Genomic DNA, 21,771 nt, shown 5'->3' on the forward strand with positions numbered 1-21,771 from the left:
TGCATGTAAATATTATGTAAGTGATATTTTTACCTCAGAATATAGTACTTTAATATTTTTCATGTAAAAGATTATTATAAATGTATAATTGTTAACTGTGTGTGTAGCAGGCTAAGGGGGAGGGGGCATTGTGCAAGCCTATAAGGTTCGCCTAGGGCACCTGAAACTCAGAGGAGGCGGGAGAAGATGGTATCAGTTTTCAAAATTCGTATCACAAAAGGGAACTGGGATTATTTTTGCTGGATAGACAATGAATGAACAAGGGGGGTGGGGCAGCATAGTAATTGTTTTCACAGGGCGGCAAAAAACCTTGCACAGGCCCTGTAAGTAGTTTGTTTCTTGATGTGGCTAAAACTTCTGCTATTGTTACCATGTGTTACTTTTCTGTTCTGTGGAGTCTATCTTCCTTGTGCAACTATTTCTTTGTACGTGATAGCATTTCCCTTAATCTTTCTTTCTGTTCTATACTGTGTTCTCGGTACTGCATAGACAGCACACAGCTATCTATCTTCAGGGTCTGATTCTTGTAGTCTGGGTTTGACATGAATAGAAACAATGCATGCACGAATCGGGGTATTATCACTGGATTGCAATTGCTAGCCTTTTTCGATATGAAGCTATATGTGCTGTGTACTGTCCAGTATGGCTCTTCATGGGTTCTGCACTGCTTTCGGAAGGGACAATGAGAAAGACAGATATGACATTGCTTTTTCTCTCCTTCAGCTCTAATATACCATACACAGTTTTTGTTTTATATAACTTTGGTCTCCTGTACCATTTTTAAATAGGTTTAAGGGGCCTGTGCAATAAAACCCAAACTAAAAAAAGTTTGGTGTGCACTCGCAAAAAATGATAATGTGAAAATATTTTTAGCATATGCACGATACAAAAAATGTCTCCAAAAGTATGATCATGCTATTATCATGCAAGGAAACGCAAAGATGTTTGACTAAAACAATATCAATGCAAAGCTAAGCTAAGCTAAATAGCTTGATCACGCTTAATTGACTATGCTCTGTTCTCTTTTCTTCCTACTTACTCCTGTTTGTTTGCAAAGCATATACAAGTAAGCCTGGCAGATGGAGGTTAAGGTTTTGATGCTGAGGGAAGAAGTAGGAAGCTGCTGAACTTCAGGAGAAGAGGAGGAAGGAGAACAGAGTTCCAAAAGCACAGAAAATTGACAGGAATACATATTTAGAACTATCTTCTGATTCAGTAATAGGGTTGCCAACTGGCTTCTGATTTTCAGGACAGGCTGATCCAGTCCTGCTTTCACTTCCCTGCTGCAGGTACTTATAGTCTTGTTTTTCTTAGGGAATACGATAGGGAAATCAGAATAAGTCCCAGCATGCAATGGGGTAAAACCAGGACTGGATCAACCTATCCTAAAAAGCTGGAGCCAGTTGGCAACCTAACCCCTAGATTCATCATTCTGCTATATTTATATTTATAGCAGAATTATGTATTGCAAAAAACAAAGGGGCAAGGGGGCGATAGTGGGCAGCTAGCCGCATCATGGTTGTGCGGTTCCTCCTGCTGCGGTGCTGCCGCACTACACACTGTCGCCCTCATAGCGCAACAGGAAAAGGTGTAGTTATTTCTCACGATGCTGCCGGCGATAATGTGAAAAACAATAATCTAAAAGGTTAATAATAAATGAGTATAAGCAATATAAAAATCAATAAATACAAAATAACAATTAAATAATCATAACAATATAATGTTATTAAAACAATACCAATATTAAAACAAAGACAAAACACATTAAAATAGATTGTAAAAAAAAAGAGAAATGAAAATAAAGGGGCACTTAACACACAATAACCCTAGAATATCAGCTCATTATAAAATTAATCTTCAAAAGCCTGCCTAAGCAACCAAATTTTAATATTCTTCTTAAAGTTTATTAAATTAGACTCCAAACAGATCTCCTTTGGCAGGGCATTCCATAAGTAAGGGGCCTGATAAGAAAAGGCCATGTGTCTGCTCAGCTCTAATCTTATCTCAGGTGGAGAGAGAATTGTAAGCAATTCTTGAGCATCAGGGGTATAAGGGATTAAAAGATTTGATAAATAAGATGGAGTGCCCCTGCGTAAAGCTTTGAAAGCAAGACAAAGTATTGTAAACTTGATAGGGCATAAATAAGAAGCAAATGAAGCTCTACAAAAAATAGGAAAGACATGATCATATTTCCACAAACCAAAAATCAATGTTGCTGCAGTATTTTGTATAAGCTGTAGCCAAGCAATTGCCTCCAGTGGCAAACCTTGAAGTAAGGCATTGCATTAGTCTGTGTCAATGACAGCAAAAAACTATGGAAATATATTGCTTGGAAATTCATTTGCTTTGTGTAAATAAAGGTGGATTTATTTTTTTAAGTGTGTGTTGATTTGCCTTCTCTTTCTCTATCATTTTCTACCTTTTCTCCATCTCTCCCCTGCCTTGCTCGTACTCTGTGAAATCTTTCTTTTCATATAGGGAAGCCCAGTGGCTTGTCAGTTGCCCCTGACTAGCCAAGTGATGGGGCTGAGACCTTTGCAGGCTCTGCCAGGCTGGAGGTGGAACAGAGAGTGGTAATGAAGCCTCTATGGTTATCCTGTCTTCTGTACACTCTAATTATATTGTTTTCTACCTGATCTGAATCACTTTTTGTATCTTCAATATGAAATATGCCCTTTTACAATACAGATATTTGCAAAAGCATGCTATTCGGCTGCCATTCACCAAATGGAGGCACACATATCAAGAGGTGGATCAATGCCTTAGAGAATAATCTTTAATATACGCTATAAAACTTTATTTAGTTCTGCAAGCAAAAAAAACACTTACCCTGGTTTTTTGAAGTTATTATCTGCCAGAAAGAAAGTAAAGATGAGTCTCTAGTAATCAACTGCTGGTATCTATCACCATGTTATCATTAAAATATTTATAATGTTTTTGTTTTCAGAAATCATTAAAACTATTATCACAGTAGCAGCTCCAGACTCTGATCAAAACACTTGAAAAGTTACAGAATAAAATTTTTTTGCATTGCCCACATGAAGATCTCCAAGGTCATCCATTAGAAGACTTTGTTATATGGCAGTATACGTAAGCTGAAAGTTAATGTTGGCTGAGCTGTTCCCTGCTCTAAGAGGAATCAGAGTTGTATCTAACAGAAATGTTGTTCTGACCAGAAAGTTATGTCATAATATTTTATTGAACTGATATTCACTAGCAACACCAGTTACTTGCAATTTGTGCTATAGTTTGAGGCATTTATTCTCTGTGTTAATAGTTATAGGTCATTTTTATGGATTTTGTTTTGAGGAGACACTTTGAGTCACCAATTATTATACTTTTTTTTTTTTACTTGTATTACTCTATTGGATTCCTCTATAAATGTAAGCATTTTCTGTCTCCTATTGCCCCATTACAGTTACAAAATTAAGACAAAAAGTTTATGCCTCAATAAATGTGTATGTCTGCAAGGTGCCTCTAACTTCTCCCTTGTTTTGGCTTCTACAGACTAACGCAGCTATCCCTCTGAAACAGCTTCATGTTATCAAAGCTTGGACTTGACAGCTAAAGAATCTCTTGGGTCTCTGGCTGCTGTTGGGATCATAGACCAGCCAGTTTGTAGTGTGATGTAGATTTATGCTGAGCACCGAGGGAAACAAAGATTTGTCCTGTAGCAAGCTGGTGGGCAGTGGTGCTATTGATGAACAACTGAAAATCTGTAGCACTCTAGCACAGGAAAGCTTTAAAACCAACAACTTTAGGTGATACTTTTTATTAGACTAATACATTTTGACTAGCTTTTGAGATCTATGCTCCTTTCTTTAAGTCAGTGGAAAAGGTGTCACCTGTAACTTGTTCGTTGACCTTAATTCCAAGTGGACTAACACAGCAACCACACAGCTTAATTGCAAAAGTGTAGTGGAACCCCTACTGGATAAAATGTTTAAATATATACAAGAACTCAAGAATGCAATAAAATTAGAAGCTATATAAATTGGCACCCTAAAGTGACTCCAGAAGGTAATATCTCACAAGGTCCCTTACTAGCTGTATTGAGTTCATTCTGTGGGTCCATGAACTTAGATTAAGCCCTGGATTTGTCAATAGGCACCCATTATGCATGTTCCTAAGACAAAAAACATTTGGATTGGGGGGGTGGGGGCAAGCTAAGATTTGCCGCCTTCCAGTTCTGCTGAATCTCATTCAGTAGAGAACAGCCCTCTACTACCCTATCAGAGACCCTTATAGGAGGTGGGAGTGTAAAAGCACCAAAAGTGCCTAATGGTAGCAAAATCCTAAATCCATCCCTGCTTAGGTTATAAAAGCATCCTACTTTCATACTGGGCAGAAAAAATGTATATACTAATTTGTTACCTTTAAATAAGGATCTTGTACAATTACAGATCCCTTTTTGTTTGCATTAGTTTACATTTATCATTATGGTTTGCCAGATGCATCACACTTAAGGGCTGGTGTACTGAAGTACATTAACATTGATCGAAATGCAAAAGAGTCATGCATTACTACAGGTGCTAAAGTATATACTAGAGATGTGAATCGGAACCGGAATCTGATCGGTTCCGGTTCCGATTCAAAATCTTAAGATTTTTATCGTCCGGCTCGATTTTTTTTTATCAGCTGCGCCCGATCCGATAACAAAAAAACCCTCCCCCACCCTCCCAAACCCCCAAAAACCGTTTTAAAATTACCTGGTGGTCCAGTGGGGGCACGGGGAGCGATCTCCCGCTCTCGGGCCATCGGCTGCGTTAATAGAAACGGCACCGATGGCCCTTTGCCCTTACCATGTGACAGGGAATCCGTGCCATTGGCCGGCCCCTGTCACATGGTAAGGGCAAAGGGCCATCGGCGCCATTTTTATTAGTGGCAGCCGATGGCCCGAGAGCGGGAGATCGCTCCCCGTGCCCCCACTGGACCACCAGGTAATTTTAAAAGGTTTGGGGGGGGGGGGTGTCGGGAGGGTGGGGGAGGCTAAGGGGGTCAATTTAAAGAGTCGGGTGGGGGTTTTTTTTATCAGGCTATTGGCGCCAATTTTTTAGTGGCAGCCAAAATGGCGCCGATGGCCCGAGAGCGGGAGATCACGCCGGGACCCCCCCACTGGATCACCAAGTAATTTAAAACATTTTGGGGGGGTTCGGGAGGGTGGGGGATTCATTTCAAAGGGTTGGGGTGGGTTTAGGGGTTGTTTTGGTGTGCCGGTTTTCCCGCCCTCCCCCCTCCCCCGATTTACGATTTTTCACGATAAATCGTGGGAATTTCTATTGTATCGCGACTCTAACAATTTTTGATGATTTAAAAAATATCTGACGATTTTTTTTAATCGTCAAAAAACGATTCACATCCCTAGTATATACTACACCTCCTAGAACTATAGTTACATTTTAACATCTGCATTATATTTTACACATTTAACTTGCATTCTTTTTTCTATTTGGCATACTTTAGCACTTCATTGCCACAAATTTCACGTTAATACTAGTGCAAGATAGTTTATATGTTAGCACTATTAATGCATGCTAACAACTTGTAATGCATAACACAAGTATTTAAAGCACATTAATGCTTGCATTGTTTTTAATACCCTTTAGTTCATTGGCTTTTTAATGATCTATAACATCTACAGATATATTTATATACAGGTCTATCCAGTAAAGTGCGGCCGCGTTTACCCCGCTCCTAACCCGCGTTCTACTCACTTTCCGGCCGAGTTAGCCCTTCCTGCGATCCACAACCCCCTTTAACCTACCCTTACTGCGTCCTAAAATCCCCGGGCAACCCCTTCCGCACGCAGCATGTATATTGCATGCAAACGAGCAAATTAGCTATTCCCTAGCATCCAGTAACCCGCGCCCCGACTATCGCTATTTTACCCTGCCGTTTTGCCACGCGTTTAACCTGCTAACTTACTGCCTACCCTTACCCCTGCGTTAGAGGCAGGGGTAAGGGTAGGTGGCAAGCTTTCCCCCAGCCCCCGCTCACCTGCCCTGGCCGCGTCCATGGATGCTGGTCTCCGGGGCAGCCCCAGTCCTCTCCACTCCTCCCGAAGCAAAAAAAAAGCGAAAAAAAAAATTGCAAGAGAGAGAGGGGAGAGGACGGGCAATCCTACGCTCGGCGACTTACTTTTGCAGCTCCCCTCCGGACATCGTGGCTTCCTCCGTGTCAGTCCCCTCTCCACTCCTCCCGAAGCAGGGTGCGAAAAGCAGCCTTGCTCCGGGAGGAGGGAAGAAGGGACTGGCAGTGTAAAGCGATGAAGCGGCGAAGCGACTTACTTTTTGCAGCCCCTCCGGACATCGGACGACCTCTCCTGCCTCCAGCTGCTCGCGAAGATGGACGCCTGCACGGCCGCTGAAGACGTGACATCACGACGTTTGGTGTCACGGCATGTGACGTCACGTCTTCAGCGGCCGTGCAGGCGTCCATCTTCGCGAGCAGCTGGAGGCAGGAGAGGTCGTCCGATGTCCGGAGGGGCTGCAAAATGTAAGTCGCTTCGCCGCTTCGTCGCTTTACACTGCCAGTCCCTTCTTCCCTCCTCCCGGAGCAAGGCTGCTTTTCGCGCCCTGCTTCGGGAGGAGGGGAGAGGGTATCTGTCATTTCAAATGACATTTGAAATGACAGATACCAGCGTGGCCATGAAGCGTTAGGCCCGCGCACCCAGGATACTGTCTGGCGCTCTATCCAGTAAAATGGGTTGCGCGGGCCTAACGCTTCACGGATGCTTCTTAGACGCAGCTTGCATTTGCAAGCTATTTACATACAGGATCGAGCGGTAGGTGAGCTGCACTGTGTGTGCGGCAACCGCGGGTGCGCCGGGCACTAACGCAGCTCTTCCTACCGCTCGTTACTGGATAGACCTGATAGTAAATATTATAGCAAAGAAGTGGAATGGTGCCTTATTCTATTAGGAGATAACACAAGATTTTCAAAAAGTCTTTAAAGTTTGACATTCATAAAATCAATTAGCACAATAAGATGGAAGGAGCATCTGAATATTTGTAAGAATATTAACCTTTCATCTATGGTGACCTAGGGACTCAGGTCCCTACTCAAAACCAATATGGAATCAGGGTAATGACTTAATACATGTAATGTTTTGGCCAGTCATGGGATGGCCCCGTGACTGGCCACACTTACCGTGGCCCGGGATACCGCCATGCTGCTTCTCCTCCCGGGTCTTCCTAGGTCCAATGCCTCTTAAAAGTCCTGCAGCGGGAATTTCCACTGCCGGCGCCCAGCGATGACATCACACAGCTGGGTATTTAAATCCTAGCTGCACTACAGCAGATGCCTCAGCATAGGTCCTCCTGCTCTTGCAGTGCGTGTTGCTCTTTGCTGTCTCTGTGCTTTGCCTTGCCTGTGGTTTCCTTGTCTTTCCTCTTCGTGCCTTGCCCTGCCTTGCCCTGTTTGTTCCTGTCATGCCTTGGTCCCCAGTGCCTTGTCTTTGTATTGTCTGTCTGTCTCTGGTTGTCTTTTGGTTTTCATCCTGGCCTTGAACTCTGACTACACTTCTGGATTGTCATCTGCCCTGACCTCCATTTGGACCTCAGCACTGCCTGATTTCCACCTGCCCCGATCTCTGCCTGGACTCAACACCACTTACTCGCTGCCCACCCTGAACTTGACCCACTACTTGATTTCTCCTGACCACTCCTTACAGGATCTTCATGTAAGCCCTGCCGGCCCCTGGAACCCAAAGGCTCAACCCATGGGGAGTAGGGCTGATATATGTGAAGACTTAGTCCTTGTGAAAGTGTGTCCACCTGCTGTCAGCATGGGCCTGTTAGGTTGCATCAACCACACCATAGCCAAAGGGCTCACATCCGTGACAACACACTTGTGCAATGATCTTGTGGTATAGAAACCTCAGTACAAATTGGTGGGCTTAATCTAAGAGAAGTCCATGCAGGAAATAACATGCAATAGCATGCTTAGATGGTGTAATATAGGAAAGCCTATGCAGCACCTGCAAGGACTATGCCTGACTGTTGGCAGTTTCATAATGAACACTGACAAAAGATTTAAAAATGTTTATGATCATGATATTGAAAGTCTTGACATTTTGATTTAGTTCTCATATTTTAGCAGAAGGAATGAATCTGAAGATGGCATCTTACAAGTCTCATCTGAAAGAAACGATTTGTTGTCTTCGCCAAACTTCTTCACACTGCGGAGAATAACTGGATCAGACATGACACTTTCTTCTTTTCAACCACAGATCCTGCAAAGGAAGTATAAAGCACATTATATTTAGTAGTGAACTATATGGGTAATAATGGATGGGAGTAATGCTCCATGGGCCTATGTTTCCATAAGGTATGTTGATAGACACAGTGGGGCGGATTTTAAGAGCCCTGCTCGCGTAAATCCGCCCGGATTTACGCGAGCAGGGCCTTGTGCGCCGGTGCACCTATTTTACTTGCGTGAGTCCCGAGGTTTTCCGGGGGGGCGTGGCGGGGGCGTGGCGGGGGTGGGGCCGAGCAGCGCATCATTTTCAGGGCAGGACGCAGCGTTTCGGGGGCGGGCCTGGGGGCGTGGTTTCGGCCCGGGGCGGTCCGGGGGCGTGGCCGCGCCCTCCGGAACCGCCCCCGGGTTGCGTCTAGGCGCGCCAGCGGCCCGCTGGCGTGCGGGGATTTACTTCTCCCTCTGGGAGGCGTAAATCCCCCAACAAAGGTGGGGGGGGGGTTTAGGTAGAGGAAGGGAGGGGAAGGTGAGGGGAGGGCGTTAGCGAATTCCCTCCGAGGCCGCTCCGATTTCGGAGCGGCCTCGGAGGGAACGGAGGTAGGCTGCGCGGCTCGGCGCGCGCCGGCTACACGAAATCGGTAGCCTTGCGCACGCCGATCCAGGATTTTAGCGGATACGCGCGGCTACGCGCGTATTTACTAAAATCCAGCGTACTTTTGTTTGCGCCTGATGCGCCAACAAAAGTACGCTAAGGCGCGCTTTGTGAAAATCTACCCCAGTCTGTGGAGAAGTCTTTCTATAAAGAACACAAATATATTTACTATCACTCTTTGCTCTTTAATTGAAAGTAAGTTTTGTAAAATAAGTTTCTACTAGTTGGGAATTATAAAACCTTTATACAAAAATTATAAACAAATTATATTGAATGTTTTAGCATTTTTAGTTACTGAGATAAAATGAAAAATTAGGACTGATGATTTTTTGAAAGAAATATCTGTGAACACTTTGACATTGAATACTGGGACCAAATGAAGTATTGAGGCTGATGATCATAGAACTATGGGCTATGAAATTGTGAATTAGATCCAATCTTTACCTGTGAATTGAGTCATTTTTTTACTACTGTTTTTTCTCCAGTTGTCTATCACAGTAACTCATCTGTGTGTCTGCATTTTTTTTCATGTGGTATCTTGTCTCTGTTTGGCATGCTGGTGTGACATCTACTGAATTTATCTTGTTTATAAGTATTTTGTCCAACTTTAACATAGTTCCAACATCCACCTTTTGTCCTCTGTTATGCATCTATCTGTGTGGCATTGTCTCCTTTCTGTGCTGTTGGTATGATCTGCTATTGCATACTATTGAAAGATACATGCTTTCTATTTTTCTTAAATGGGTTTGTCTTGCATATACTATGACAGGAATAAACTCACTTAAATTTACTGCTAGGGCTGCTCTTAATACTTGCAGTGCATTCTCTGACTAGTAGCTCCCACCCCTGGGGCTTGTTTCTAATAAAGACTGCCTAGATTACCATTGGCAGCAAGATAAATTAGTACATTGGTTACAGTCAAGGAAATAAAGTCACAAATTACCAAGATGAGGACTATCCAATGTAACTGCTGTGGAGCCTTTATTCTGAGGGAAAGCATCTGGAAACTTAGAGCTTGCCCAATTTGTGCACAACTCTCGTCCTTGAAAATGGAGCTGACTGTGATTAAAGATCAATTAGCTTCAATTAAAAGAATTACACCCACATTGCATTACTCAGAAAATAATTCCCCAATACCACAAACAAACCAGGAGTCAAGAAAAGGAGATCCATTAGGCTCAGGTAGGACCCACAGTCACCCATTCTTGACAGAAGAGCAGCCAACAGGTATACCGCCCCACTCAAACAGTTCATTAGGAAATTCTTTAAAAACCAGGAATACAGTTGGCTCTGGTAGAATTAGACCTGTGATGAGGAGACACACAATGTACCAAATGCAAAAAGAACAACAAGCCTTCTCTAAAATAAAAACTGAAGAAGTTCTTGAGAAAAGCATTGCAGTATTACCAGAAAAGAGAGAGAAAACACAATGCATGCAGTATTTAAAGATCCATAAGCAAAAAAAAAATCTAATTGAGATGGAAAACTCTGTCAACAGTGGCACTACCGCAAAAAAAAATAGTGAAGTGAATAACAAATCTCAACAAATATCTCACAAGGAGTCCAGGAAATGCAATAACCGTAAAGAGAGTACCTGGAAGGCTATGACCACAAATGCTCATAGTTTGGGAAATAAAATCCCAGATCTGCAGGCCCTAATGGCTGAGGCAGAATTGGACATTGTTGCTATCACAGAAACATGGTTCACAGAATCTCATGAATGGGATACAACAATACCAGGCTACAACTTGTTAAGGAAGGACAGAGAGGATAGAAAAGGGGGAGGTGTGGCTCTTTATGTCAGAAACAACATCCAAGCAACTGAGCTACAAGGAAGTTGGGGTATTGAAGAAGCTCTATGAGTCGACCTAAAAAACGATGACGGAGCATCCATTTATATTGGAGTGGTTTACAGGCCTCCAAACCAAAAGGAAGAGCTGGACAGAGATCTGGTTAAAGACATCCATAAGATAGGTAAGAAGGGAAAAGTGGTGATCGTGGGTGACTTTAATATGCCAGATGTAGACTGGAAAATCCCATCTGCAGAAACTAAAAATAGTAGAGCGATAGTGGATGCCATGCAAGTATCTTTGTTCAAACAAATGGTGTTGGAACCCACGAGAGAAGGAGCTATACTCGACTTAGTGCTCACTAATGCAGATAATGTCTCAGATGTCCAGGTGGGCGCCCACCTCAGCAGCAGTGATCATCAAACGGTATGGTTTAATATCACTAAAATAATAGGGGAAAGAACCACAAAGACCCGAGTTTTACAGTTCAAAAACACAGACTTTGAGGAAATGGGGAACTACCTGGAGGAAGAACTTAAAGGATGGGAGAACGAGAGAGATGTGGATCAGCAGTGGGCCAATCTAAAAGGAGCAATCACCAAGGCAACTGCTCTATATGTTAGAAATGTAAAGAAAAGCAAAAGAAAACTGAAACCTATCTGGTTCTCAATGGAGGTGGCTGACAAAATTAAAGCTAAAAGAACAGCATTCAAGAAATATAAAGGATCCCAAAGGGAGGAGCACAAAGAAGAATATTTGTATCAACTGAGGGAGACAAAGAAATTAATCAAGTTGGCAAAGAGTCAAGCGGAAGAGAGGATTGCCAAGGAGATAAAAAATGGTGACAAAACATTTTTCAGATACATCAGCGAAAAGAGAAAGGTCCAAAGTGGTATAGTGAAATTGAAAGGTGGTAATGATCAATGTGTAGAGAGAGACGAAGAAATGGCAGAAATATTAAACGAATACTTCAGCTCTGTGTTCACTAAAGAAGACCCTGGAGAAGGACCATCTCTAAACAACAAGAAACTGGAGGGAAGGGGAATAGATGAAAATCCTTTTACAGTAGAAAATGTGTGGGAAGAACTAAAGAACCTGAAAGTGAACAAAGCCATGGGGCCTGATGGGATTCATCCAAGGATATTGAGGGAGCTCAGAGATGTTCTGGCGGGTCCGCTGTGTGACCTGTTCAATAGATCCCTAGAAACGGGAGTGGTGCCGAGTGATTGGAGAAGAGCGGTGGTGGTCCCGCTTCACAAGAGTGGGAACAGGGAAGAGGCAGGCAACTACAGACCGGTTAGCCTCACTTCGGTGGTGGGAAAAGTAATGGAGTCACTGCTGAAAGAGAGAATAGTGAACTATCTACAGTCTGGAGAATTGATGGACCAGAGGCAGCATGGATTCACCAGGGGAAGATCCTGTCAGACAAATTTGATTGACTTTTTGACTGGGTAACCAAGGAATTGGATCAAGGAAGAGCACTAGATGTCATCTACTTGGATTTCAGCAAAGCTTTTGATACGGTTCCGCACAGGAGACTGGTGAATAAAACGAGAAGCTTGGGAGTGAGTGCCGAGGTGGTGACCTGGATTGCAAATTGGTTGACGGACAGAAAACAATGTGTGATGGTAAATGGAGCCTTCTCTGAAGAGAGAGCGGTTTTAAGTGGTGTGCCGCAAGGATCGGTGTTGGGACCGGTCCTGTTCAATATCTTTGTGAGCGACATTGCGGACGGGATAGAAGGTAAGGTTTGTCTTTTTGCGGATGACACTAAGATCTGCAACAGAGTGGACACGCCGGAAGGAGTGGAGAGAATGAGACGGGATCTAAGGAAACTGGAAGAGTGGTCGAAGATATGGCAGCTGAGATTCAATGCCAAGAAGTGCAAAGTCATGCATATGGGGAGTGGAATTCCGAATGAACTGTACTCGATGGGGGGGGAAAGGCTGATGTGCACGGAGCAGGAGAGGGACCTTGGGGTGATAGTGTCTAATGATGTGAAGACAGCAAAACAATGCGACAAGGCGATAGCAAAAGCCAGAAGAATGCTGGGCTGCATCGAGAGAGGAATATCGAGTAAGAAAAGGGAAGTGATTATTCCCTTGTACAGGTCCTTGGTGAGGCCTCACCTGGAGTACTGTGTTCAGTTCTGGAGACCGTATCTACAAAAAGACAAAGACAAGATGGAAGCGGTACAGAGAAGGGCGACCAGGAAGGTGGAGGATCTTCATAGGATGACGTACGAGGAGAGATTGAAGAATCTAAATATGTACACCCTGGAGGAGAGGAGGAGCAGAGGTGATATGATACAGACTTTCAGATACTTGAAAGGTTTTAATGATCCAAAAACAACGACAAACCTCTTCCGTAGGAAAATAATCAGCAGAACCAGGGGTCATGATTTGAGGCTCCAGGGAGGAAGATTCAGAACCAATGTCAGGAAGTATTTCTTCACGGAGAGGGTGGTGGATGCCTGGAATGCCCTTCCGGAGGAAGTGGTGAAGACCAGAACTGTGAAAGACTTCAAAGGGGCGTGGGATAAACACTGCGGATCCATAAAGTCAAGAGGCCGCCAGTGAAGAGTGGGTGACTCGCCAGAATGATGGCTATTGACACAATACCCTTATTAAATAAACATACACATGCTTACTGTGACTCCTACATCGCTCTAAGCTTCAACAGCAAGAGGTAATGGAAAAAAGGATTTGCACTCACAAAGAGGGGAGTAGCTGGCTTGTTACGGCGGTTACTACCCCAAACCAAATATGCCTGATACTTCACTTTCAATGCATATACAGCATAGCTCTCTGCTTCAATGACAGGGGAGAAGAATAACTGATACTTCACACATCCAGCAGAGCTCTCTGCTACAACGGCAAGGGAGAAGAAAAAGGGTTCGCACTCAAAACGCGGGGAGTAGCTGGCTTGTTACGGCGGTTACTACCCCAAACCAAATGTGCCTGATACTTCACTTTCCATGCATATCCAGCATGGTTCTCTGCTGCATCGGCATGGGAGAAAGACTGATACATCACGCATTTCCAGCATAGCTCTCTGCTTCAACGGCAGGGGAAAAAAAAAATTAACAAACAAACAAACAACAAACAACGGCAGGGGGAAAAATAAAACAAAAACAAAAAAACTGATGCTTCACGCATATCCTGCATAGCTTCAACAACAGGGGTGAAGAAAAAAAAGGATTCGCAATCACAAAGCGAGGAGTAGCTGGCTTGTTACGGCGGTTACTACCCCAAACCAAATGTGCCTGATACTTCACTTTCAATGCATATCCAGCATGGCTCTCTGCTTCTACAGCAGGGGAGAAGTAAAAAAAAAAAAAAAAAAACCAACAAGAGCTGTACAACATAGTCTAGGTAAAACAAATAAGCATGGGTGTAGCTTGCTTATCGCGGCAGTTACTGCCCCTACTACCCCTAACTAATCAAGCTAGATATTTCACTTGCATGCAGCTCCATCACTGCTCTCTACATTAATGGTGGGGGTGGAAGGGGAATAGAACAAGGAGCTAAGAGTAACAGATAAGAATGAGAGAAAAAATGTGTGAGGCTTGCTGGGCAGACTGGATGGGCCATTCGGTCTTCTTCTGCCGTCATTTCTATGTTTCTATGTTTCTATACTATTTAGCTTTGTCTTTCTTAGTTTCATTGAAAGACGTCTTTCTTTCGTGCATCCTTCCTTTCCATTCTTTTTTTCAAGCTCTTAAGTGTTATCTATGTATAATTGACTTGTTTTCCACTTCTGTTTTCCCCTGGATTGGAAGTCAATGGCCTATCCAAAGGGCCTTTGACTTCCAACCCAGGCATACAACCAGTAGAAGCATGCATGCATTCCCTGGATTTTGGATGGCTCCTATGGAAGGTGTAGTTTTGTATAGTGCCTTTTTTTCTGCTTTGTACCTGCTACTTTCTATGTTATCTTTGAGGCATCCTGACTGACTGACCTGTTTTCTGTTTTTCAGTCTCAGGCTGATATGCTGTTGCTCTGCCTCTGCAAGCTGGGGGAGGAAGAGGTGGAAGACCCTACTCTCAGAAGCTTGCAGAGGAGCTAGACATGCCCCCAGCCTCTCTCCAAACACTTTACCTTGGGAAGGAGGAGGGGAATGTATTGTGTTCTTTAAAGATATGCTTGTTTTATATTGGATAACTTTTGGGTCCTTTATCTGTTAATGGATAGATTTAGTAATGTGTGAGTGTGATTAATGGGTCCGAGTAATGAAGTGAAAGTGAACGTGGCATTGTCTGATAGTGATTGTAAGGATGATGTATAAATGCTGAGGTAGGGGAAGGGCCGGTGCTTCCATTAGGTAAACTAGGCAGTCGCCTAGAGCGCCAAGATTTTGGGGGCGGCAAAATCTTGCTGATCATAATGTGGAGATAGCATAATATAAGAATTGCTAAATAAAATATGTAGAGGAGGCCTGTACCACAGAGCCCCGTACCATCAAAAAAGGGAGAACTATGCTGGAATTACTGCCACCAGTAGTTTGGGGAAGAGGGAGGTGAATGACCAAAGGCTTGCTTAGGGTGTCAAATATACTTGCATCAGCCCTGGGTGGGGGCAGTATGTATGGTTAGTAAGCATGTCAAGAGTTTTCACAGGTAGGTAGCCACTTTTCAAGACAAATGACATGATATGCAGTGGCCATAGCAGCACTGTCTCCTTAAAAGAGATGAGAAATGGCTTTCTTCATAGCTCTTTCCTGACTCTCTTTTTTTCCTATTCCATTTCAATGGAATATGACACAATAAAAGGAAAGGACCAGAGATCATCCTTGGAGAGTGTGGGAGCAAGGGAGATACAAACAAAGGACTGGGGATGACTGGAGGAAGGGAGACATTAAATAACCAAATCAAGTTGGTTGTTCTGGTTTTTATAAGCTGCCCATTACTTTTACCTTCAGATTTTTGTTACATTGTCCAAGTGCAAATAGTGCAGTGCTCTCTATGTTAGGCTTCCGGCTACATTTTTTAAAGGCTTTACAGATATTACAAAATGCCACAGCAAGCCTAATCTCAGGGTTTTCCATGTGCAACCATATCACTCTTGTGCTGAACTGGCTCCCTGTCCACTCACAAGTCATCTATAAAATTACCCTTTTAGTTCATAAATTCTTGGCAATAACTCTTTTCCTTGGGCTAATGCACTTTTGCAGATTTATAATCCTACTGGATCCCTTTGCTTCTTGGAGAGAGGTCTATTATGGGTTCCGCCAGTCGTCAAGCTCGTCTAGCTGAAACACAAGAGTATGCATTTTCGGTGGCAACCCCGGAGCTCTGGAATTCTTTACGTCAGGCTCTATGTCTCAATACATGTACTAAACTTTTAAAGTAATGTTAAAGACTCATTTATTTGAGCTGGCTTTTAACTGGTAATTGGTGGTATGTAGTGATGTCTTGGCCAATAGTTGTTCTGCTTTTTTCTCTTTTATTTGATTGTACATTATACTATGTATGTTTTAACTGTAAACCACTCTGGAGACAGCTTATGGTTGTATATAAATCTCAATAAAGATAAAGATAAAAGATAAAGGGAGAAAGGATTAGGAAAGAGGGAGGGAGAGAGGGAGGGAGAGAGAACCTGAACTGAGCTGGAGGTGAGAGAAGATGAGGGATCAAACTGGTAGTAGATAAAGGACCACTTTTTGAGCTAGGGTGGAGGGGATCAAGCTGAGAATGTGAGTGAAAACACCGGGAATCAAACTGGCAGGGGTGAGGGAGGAGAAAAGAGGGAATGTGGGAAGATCATGGAGAAGGACTAGAGCTAAGCATACAAGAGGAAGGAAGAAAGAGAGAGCACACAGAAGGATAATGGTGATAATCCACAGGAGAAATGCAGAAAGGGAAGAGAGAAAGTATAGAGAGAATATAGAGAAATAGAGAGGACAGATTGTAGGAAAGAGCACAGGAGTGAGCATTGCACATGTAGAAAAGATTGCAATGGAAGATGTGGAAGAGGAGATAATGAGGGAAAAGGAGGATGAGAGATGAGAAGTAATGGGGAACGAAGAGCTGGCAGGAAAAAGAATAAGGTAGCAAGAGAAGAAAGGAAGAAACAATATTAAACCAGATATTGCTGAAGGAAAGATTCAAGAAAGAGACTGAACTGAAAGAGGGAAGAAAATGAAACAAACGGCAAGCTGTTTTAATATTAATGAGCTGATTTCCATGCAAGCCAGCTCATTATAATATTTTTGCATTAGGATCTTCTTCATGGAATTGATAACACAAACACATGCAAGTTGTTACTATCTGCAGCTTGCAGGGTGGGCCCACAAGATGCCTCACTCACCCCAATGCTGACAGCTCCATGCCACGGCCTGGACATGGCCTCTCTCCCCTAGATGGGCACGTGTGCACCTGATGTCCCAAGACTTAAAGGGCTCATGGCAGGAACTCGGGCATGGCTCCCACTACTTAAGGTCTCTTCACTCAAGCTTCCTTGCCTCAGCAACATGTCTCCTGGAGTACCTTGTGTCCCAATGCATATTGTTCCCTGCATTGTCTTCTTGCCTTGTTCGTGCCCTGTCCTTGCCCTTTTCCTTGTCCATTTCCTTGACTTATCTTGTTCCTTGTTTTGTCCTTTTCCCTTGACTTATTAGATTCTGACCCTTGCTTGGACTCTGACCTTCTGTGATCGCTGCCTGGACCTGACCCTCTGGTTTGGACCCGACTTTGCACTGTTTGCTGCCTGGCCTGACCTCTGGCCTGTTCTTCAACTCCAGTGTCTGCTGCCAGTCCTGACCTCTGGATCATTATTTGACTCTGCTGTCTGCCACCTGCCCAACTCTCACCTGGTCTTGGACTCTTATCTCTGGACTGCCTTAGGGACCCACTTAAGACTTGCCGGCTGCCAGAAGCCAAGGCCTCAAACTCTGGGAAGGTAGCTGTTACAGGAAAAGCTGGCACCATTTTTAATAGTGGAGGTGAAACTTCGTTATCCTGCTGCAGCCATTTCTTCAGTGACACAGCTCATTAATATTTTTATCACATTAATTCAAGTTAACTTTGAATTCATGATAATGAGAGTTAACACGCAAGTGCATTAAGACTGACATACTATTAATGTGTGTTTAATGTGCATTAATGCTACATTAGCCATAACACACTTTAATTCATTTGTCTTTTAGAGCCAATCATTCTAATTCTCTGATCTTAGTTTCTGCGCTGTTGCATTTTCATATAGACATCTAAATGTACTCTTTTCATTCCTATTTATAATCTGCTAATTATTTTCCATAATTGAAATCACCCATTATTTTTCCACTTTATTTATAAACTTTATAAAAATACAAGCAAATCAAGAAACCCTGATTTGCAGCAAGTAGATGTTATGACAATAAACTATAAGAAAAAAGTAAAGATCGCAACAAGAAGAAAAAAAGAATTCATATCATACACTTAGACTTGGAGGAGCTGAGGGAGACAGAGAGGTACATTGATGAGACCTTCAGGGACATAGTAGCCAAGTCCCAAATCCAGTCAGGCAGCCCCAGTGCTGCCTTGAATCAGAAAGGTCTTCCAGTAGGAGAACAACACCATGGTGTAGCAGGAAGTGATCCTGTAGCAAGGACCTGCTCTCCAGGTGATGTATTGTCCTCTCGCACTGAGGACAAGTTTCTCAGGGCTACTGCCTAGGAGGAAAGGGTTAGACTGGCCATCATAGTTGGTGATTCAATTATTAGAAATATAGATAGCAGGGTGGCTAGTGGATGTGAGGACTGCCTGGTAACTTGCCTGCCTGGTGCGAAGGTGGCAGACCTCACGCGTCACCTGGATAGGATTATAGACAGTGCTGGGGAGGAGCCGGCTGTCATGGTACATGTGGGCACCAACGACATAGGAAAATGTGGGAGAGATGTTCTAGAAGCCAAATTTAGGATTTTAGGTAAGAAGCTGAAATCCAGAACCTCCAGGGTGGCATTCTCTGAAATGCTTCCTGTTCTTCATGCAGGTCCCCAGAGGCAGGCAGAGCTCCAGAGTTTCAATGCGTAGATGAGACGATGGTGCAGGGAAGAGGGATTCAGTTTTGTAAGGAACTGGGGAAACTTTTGGGGGAGAGGGAGACTTTTCCGAAAGGATGGGCTCGACCTTAACCAGACTGGAACCAAGCTGCTGGCACTAACTTTCAAAAAGGAGATAGAGCAGCTTTTGAACTAGAACAAGGGGGAAAGCCAACAGTCACTCAGCAGTGCATGGTTCAGAGAAATGTATCCTTGAAGGATACTAATGAAACAGAAGAGTTAGGGTATCCCCAACAGAGAGGTTCCAATAAGAGCAAATGTAGTCCATGTGCCTGTATGTAAAAAATCACTGAAGCTATTGATTTCCGAATTATCCCTAACAACTGAAAAGCAGGTTGTTAATACAAACAAAAAACACACTTTGAAATGTCTGTATAAAAATGCCAGAAATCTAAAAAGTAAGATGGGAGAGTTAGAGTGTATAGTAGTAAATGATGAGATTGACATATTTACACTTTCGAATAATATAAGGACTAGGGGGCATTCCATGAAGTTAGCAAGTAGCACATTTAAGACTAATCGGAGAAAATTCTTTTTCACTCAAGGCACAAAAAAGCTCTGGAATTTGTTGCCAGAGGACATGGTTAGTGCAGTTAGTGTAGCTGGGTTCAAAAAAGGTTTGGATAAGTTCTTGGAGGAGAAGTCCATTAACTGCTATTAATCAAGTTTACTTAGGGAATAGCCACTGCTATTAATTGCATCAGTAGCATGGGATCTTCTTAGTGTTTGGGTAATTGCCAGGTTCTTGTGGCCTGGTTTGGCCTCTGTTGGAAACAGGATGGTGGGCTTGATGGACCCTTGGTCTGACCCAGCATGGCAATTTCTTAAGTTCCTATGTTCAGTACTAGTTGCAGGACCTTCAATACCCCTGATAGAAAGGTAAAAAAACCTTAACAACCTAGGGGATTAATTCAGAGGAAAATTTTAATACAGTAATATAAACCTCGTAAGCATATCCTGAGCAGAAAACCACAGGAGCTTTGGGACAATTCAGAATATGCAAATTCATTCTTCTAACATGATTTTCAAAATTTTCAAATCTTTGAAGTAAATAGTCTATATTTAATCAAAGCTAGCTCACAGTCATGGAGAGTCTCACATTTTTCTTTAGGACCAGCAATTTTATCAGTACGAGTCTGAAGTGTCTGTTTATGTGAATCGGTTTGCTCTTGTAGATCTTTATTTCCAGATATAATTCTATCTATTTTAACAGACAGAGATTTCTCCAACCCATTGATAATGTTCCACAACGTCTCTAATTTGATTGGGGAGGTACCCTCAAGAGAGAAAGAACGAGGGCTAACAACTTGCGCATTATCCCCAACCCTTCCTGAACCCAAATGAACAGAGATCAATCCCATCGCCAGGACCAGCACTCACAGCAGCATTGGCCAGAGGACTTGGACCCGAAGATCCAGTCAGCTGGACAGACACAACATGGAGAGGAGTACTTACATCAAGCCTGAGAAAGATATCAGTCCCTTCTAAAGCGGCATTATTACGGTAATGCCAAGCTGAACAGATCCTAACAAAGTACCTGTATTGGAATTCAACATACTGTGTAAGCTTCAATGGTCATCTGAGTCATAGATGGGAACTCCAAGGTCCTGTATGGGAGAGTCCGTATGGTCCCCTTTCTCTTTTTCCCTATCACTAATCAGTGAGGCAGAACAATGTGGCTGGAATAGGTGAATACTCACAAACATCCGTGACATTGCACAAAAGATCTCCCAGCTAAATCGCCCTGGGGCGCACCGCTTTGATGCATGGCTTCAGCTGTGCACTGCATCTAACTGAAATTTATGGAGAGAGAGAAGACCCTTCCTGACGACATCAGGGCCCTCCCCAGGACACACAGGCAAGCTGGAAAAACTGGCCTAGATCCACAGATGGTAAGGAAGTTAAGCAAATGTCTGCATCCAGCCACGGCCCCCTGAAATTTCCCATTATTATCATCCCAGAGAGATGCGAATATGTGTAATATGTCTATCGATGATTTACATGTATAGCTCCCCTCTTGTGGCCTCCTTATAAGAGAGCTCCCAATGGAGCTTCTGAAATCTAAGGTAGCTCAGTGCATCTCCTTGAGTTAATTCTGAACATGGGGGAGGAGTCGATTCAGGGAACTAGGATGAGGACCTTCACTAGTCTTAAATAATCACTCTCCCATGTAGTGATTGGGGTTCCAACAACAAAAAAGTTAACTGACATAAAGTTTTTACAGTAGTGACAAACAGACACAGCATACATGTTCAGGGAAATTAATCTATATGGAAGATGTAGCTACCAAAAAACAGAAGAACAGGATCAGTGTATAAAAAAGAGCCTTCATTCTGACAATATTCAAGCAATCCATAAGGAAGATGACACTTATACTTTCAAAGTAAGGTAGTACAGATACTCTTAGAGCAGTGCTTCTCAACCCAGTCCATGCGACACACCTAGCCGGTCAGGTTTTCAGGAGATCCACAATGAATATGCATGAGTTAGAATTGCATACAATGGAAGCAGTGCATATTCATATGCATGTATATTCATTGTGGATCTCCTGAAAACCTGACTGGCTAGGTTTGTCTCGAGGACTGGGTTGAGAAGCACTGTCTTAGAGAATGATTCTAGGAGTTTCCTTGCTTACTGGGACAAATCCATGATATCTGAACACCAGTGACCCTGATAGTCTCCTCTGGACTCCTCTCTCCTTCTCCTAATGGTACTGGTTAAGCAACCTCCTCCTTGAATTCCTCATGGTGCCTCTCGCACTAGAAGGGCACCTTTATATTTTCTCCTCTGGATTAGTACCTGGGTGGCAATTCTTACACTAGGCTCTTCTCTGTCCATTTTTTGGATGCCTTCAACCAGATCTCTGTCCAGTTCTTCCTTTTGAGTCAGAGGCCTGTAAACCACTCCTTGCGGCTCAGTTGCTTAGATATTGTTTTTGATAAAAAGAACTACTCCTCCCCCTTTTCTGTCTTCTCTGTCCTTTCTTAACAAGTTATAGCCCGGCATGGCCACATCCCAATGGCGAGACTCCGTGAAACATCTCTGCATAACAGCAACAATATCCAAGTCCCTCTCCAACATTAGGGTCTGCA

General features: G+C 43.3%; 1 protein-coding gene across 2 annotated transcripts in view; it reads right to left on the bottom strand.

The window, feature by feature from the left end:
* ABCB11 (ATP binding cassette subfamily B member 11) overlaps positions 1–21,771 on the bottom strand; it is a 152,530-nt gene that overhangs the window by 103,248 nt on the left and 27,511 nt on the right. For both annotated transcript variants that reach the window (XM_029605677.1, XM_029605676.1), the window contains exons 2-3: positions 8,130–8,233; positions 2,830–2,851 (exon numbers count right to left, since the gene is read on the bottom strand). In XM_029605677.1, coding sequence (XP_029461537.1) covers positions 2,830–2,851; positions 8,130–8,205 — 98 coding nt within the window. In that variant the 5' untranslated portion in view covers positions 8,206–8,233. The remainder of the gene's footprint in view (positions 1–2,829; positions 2,852–8,129; positions 8,234–21,771) is intronic.

The sequence above is a fragment of the Rhinatrema bivittatum genome, chromosome 6 (genome assembly GCF_901001135.1).
Source record: "Rhinatrema bivittatum chromosome 6, aRhiBiv1.1, whole genome shotgun sequence".
In the NCBI taxonomy this organism is placed as follows: domain Eukaryota; kingdom Metazoa; phylum Chordata; class Amphibia; order Gymnophiona; family Rhinatrematidae; genus Rhinatrema; species Rhinatrema bivittatum.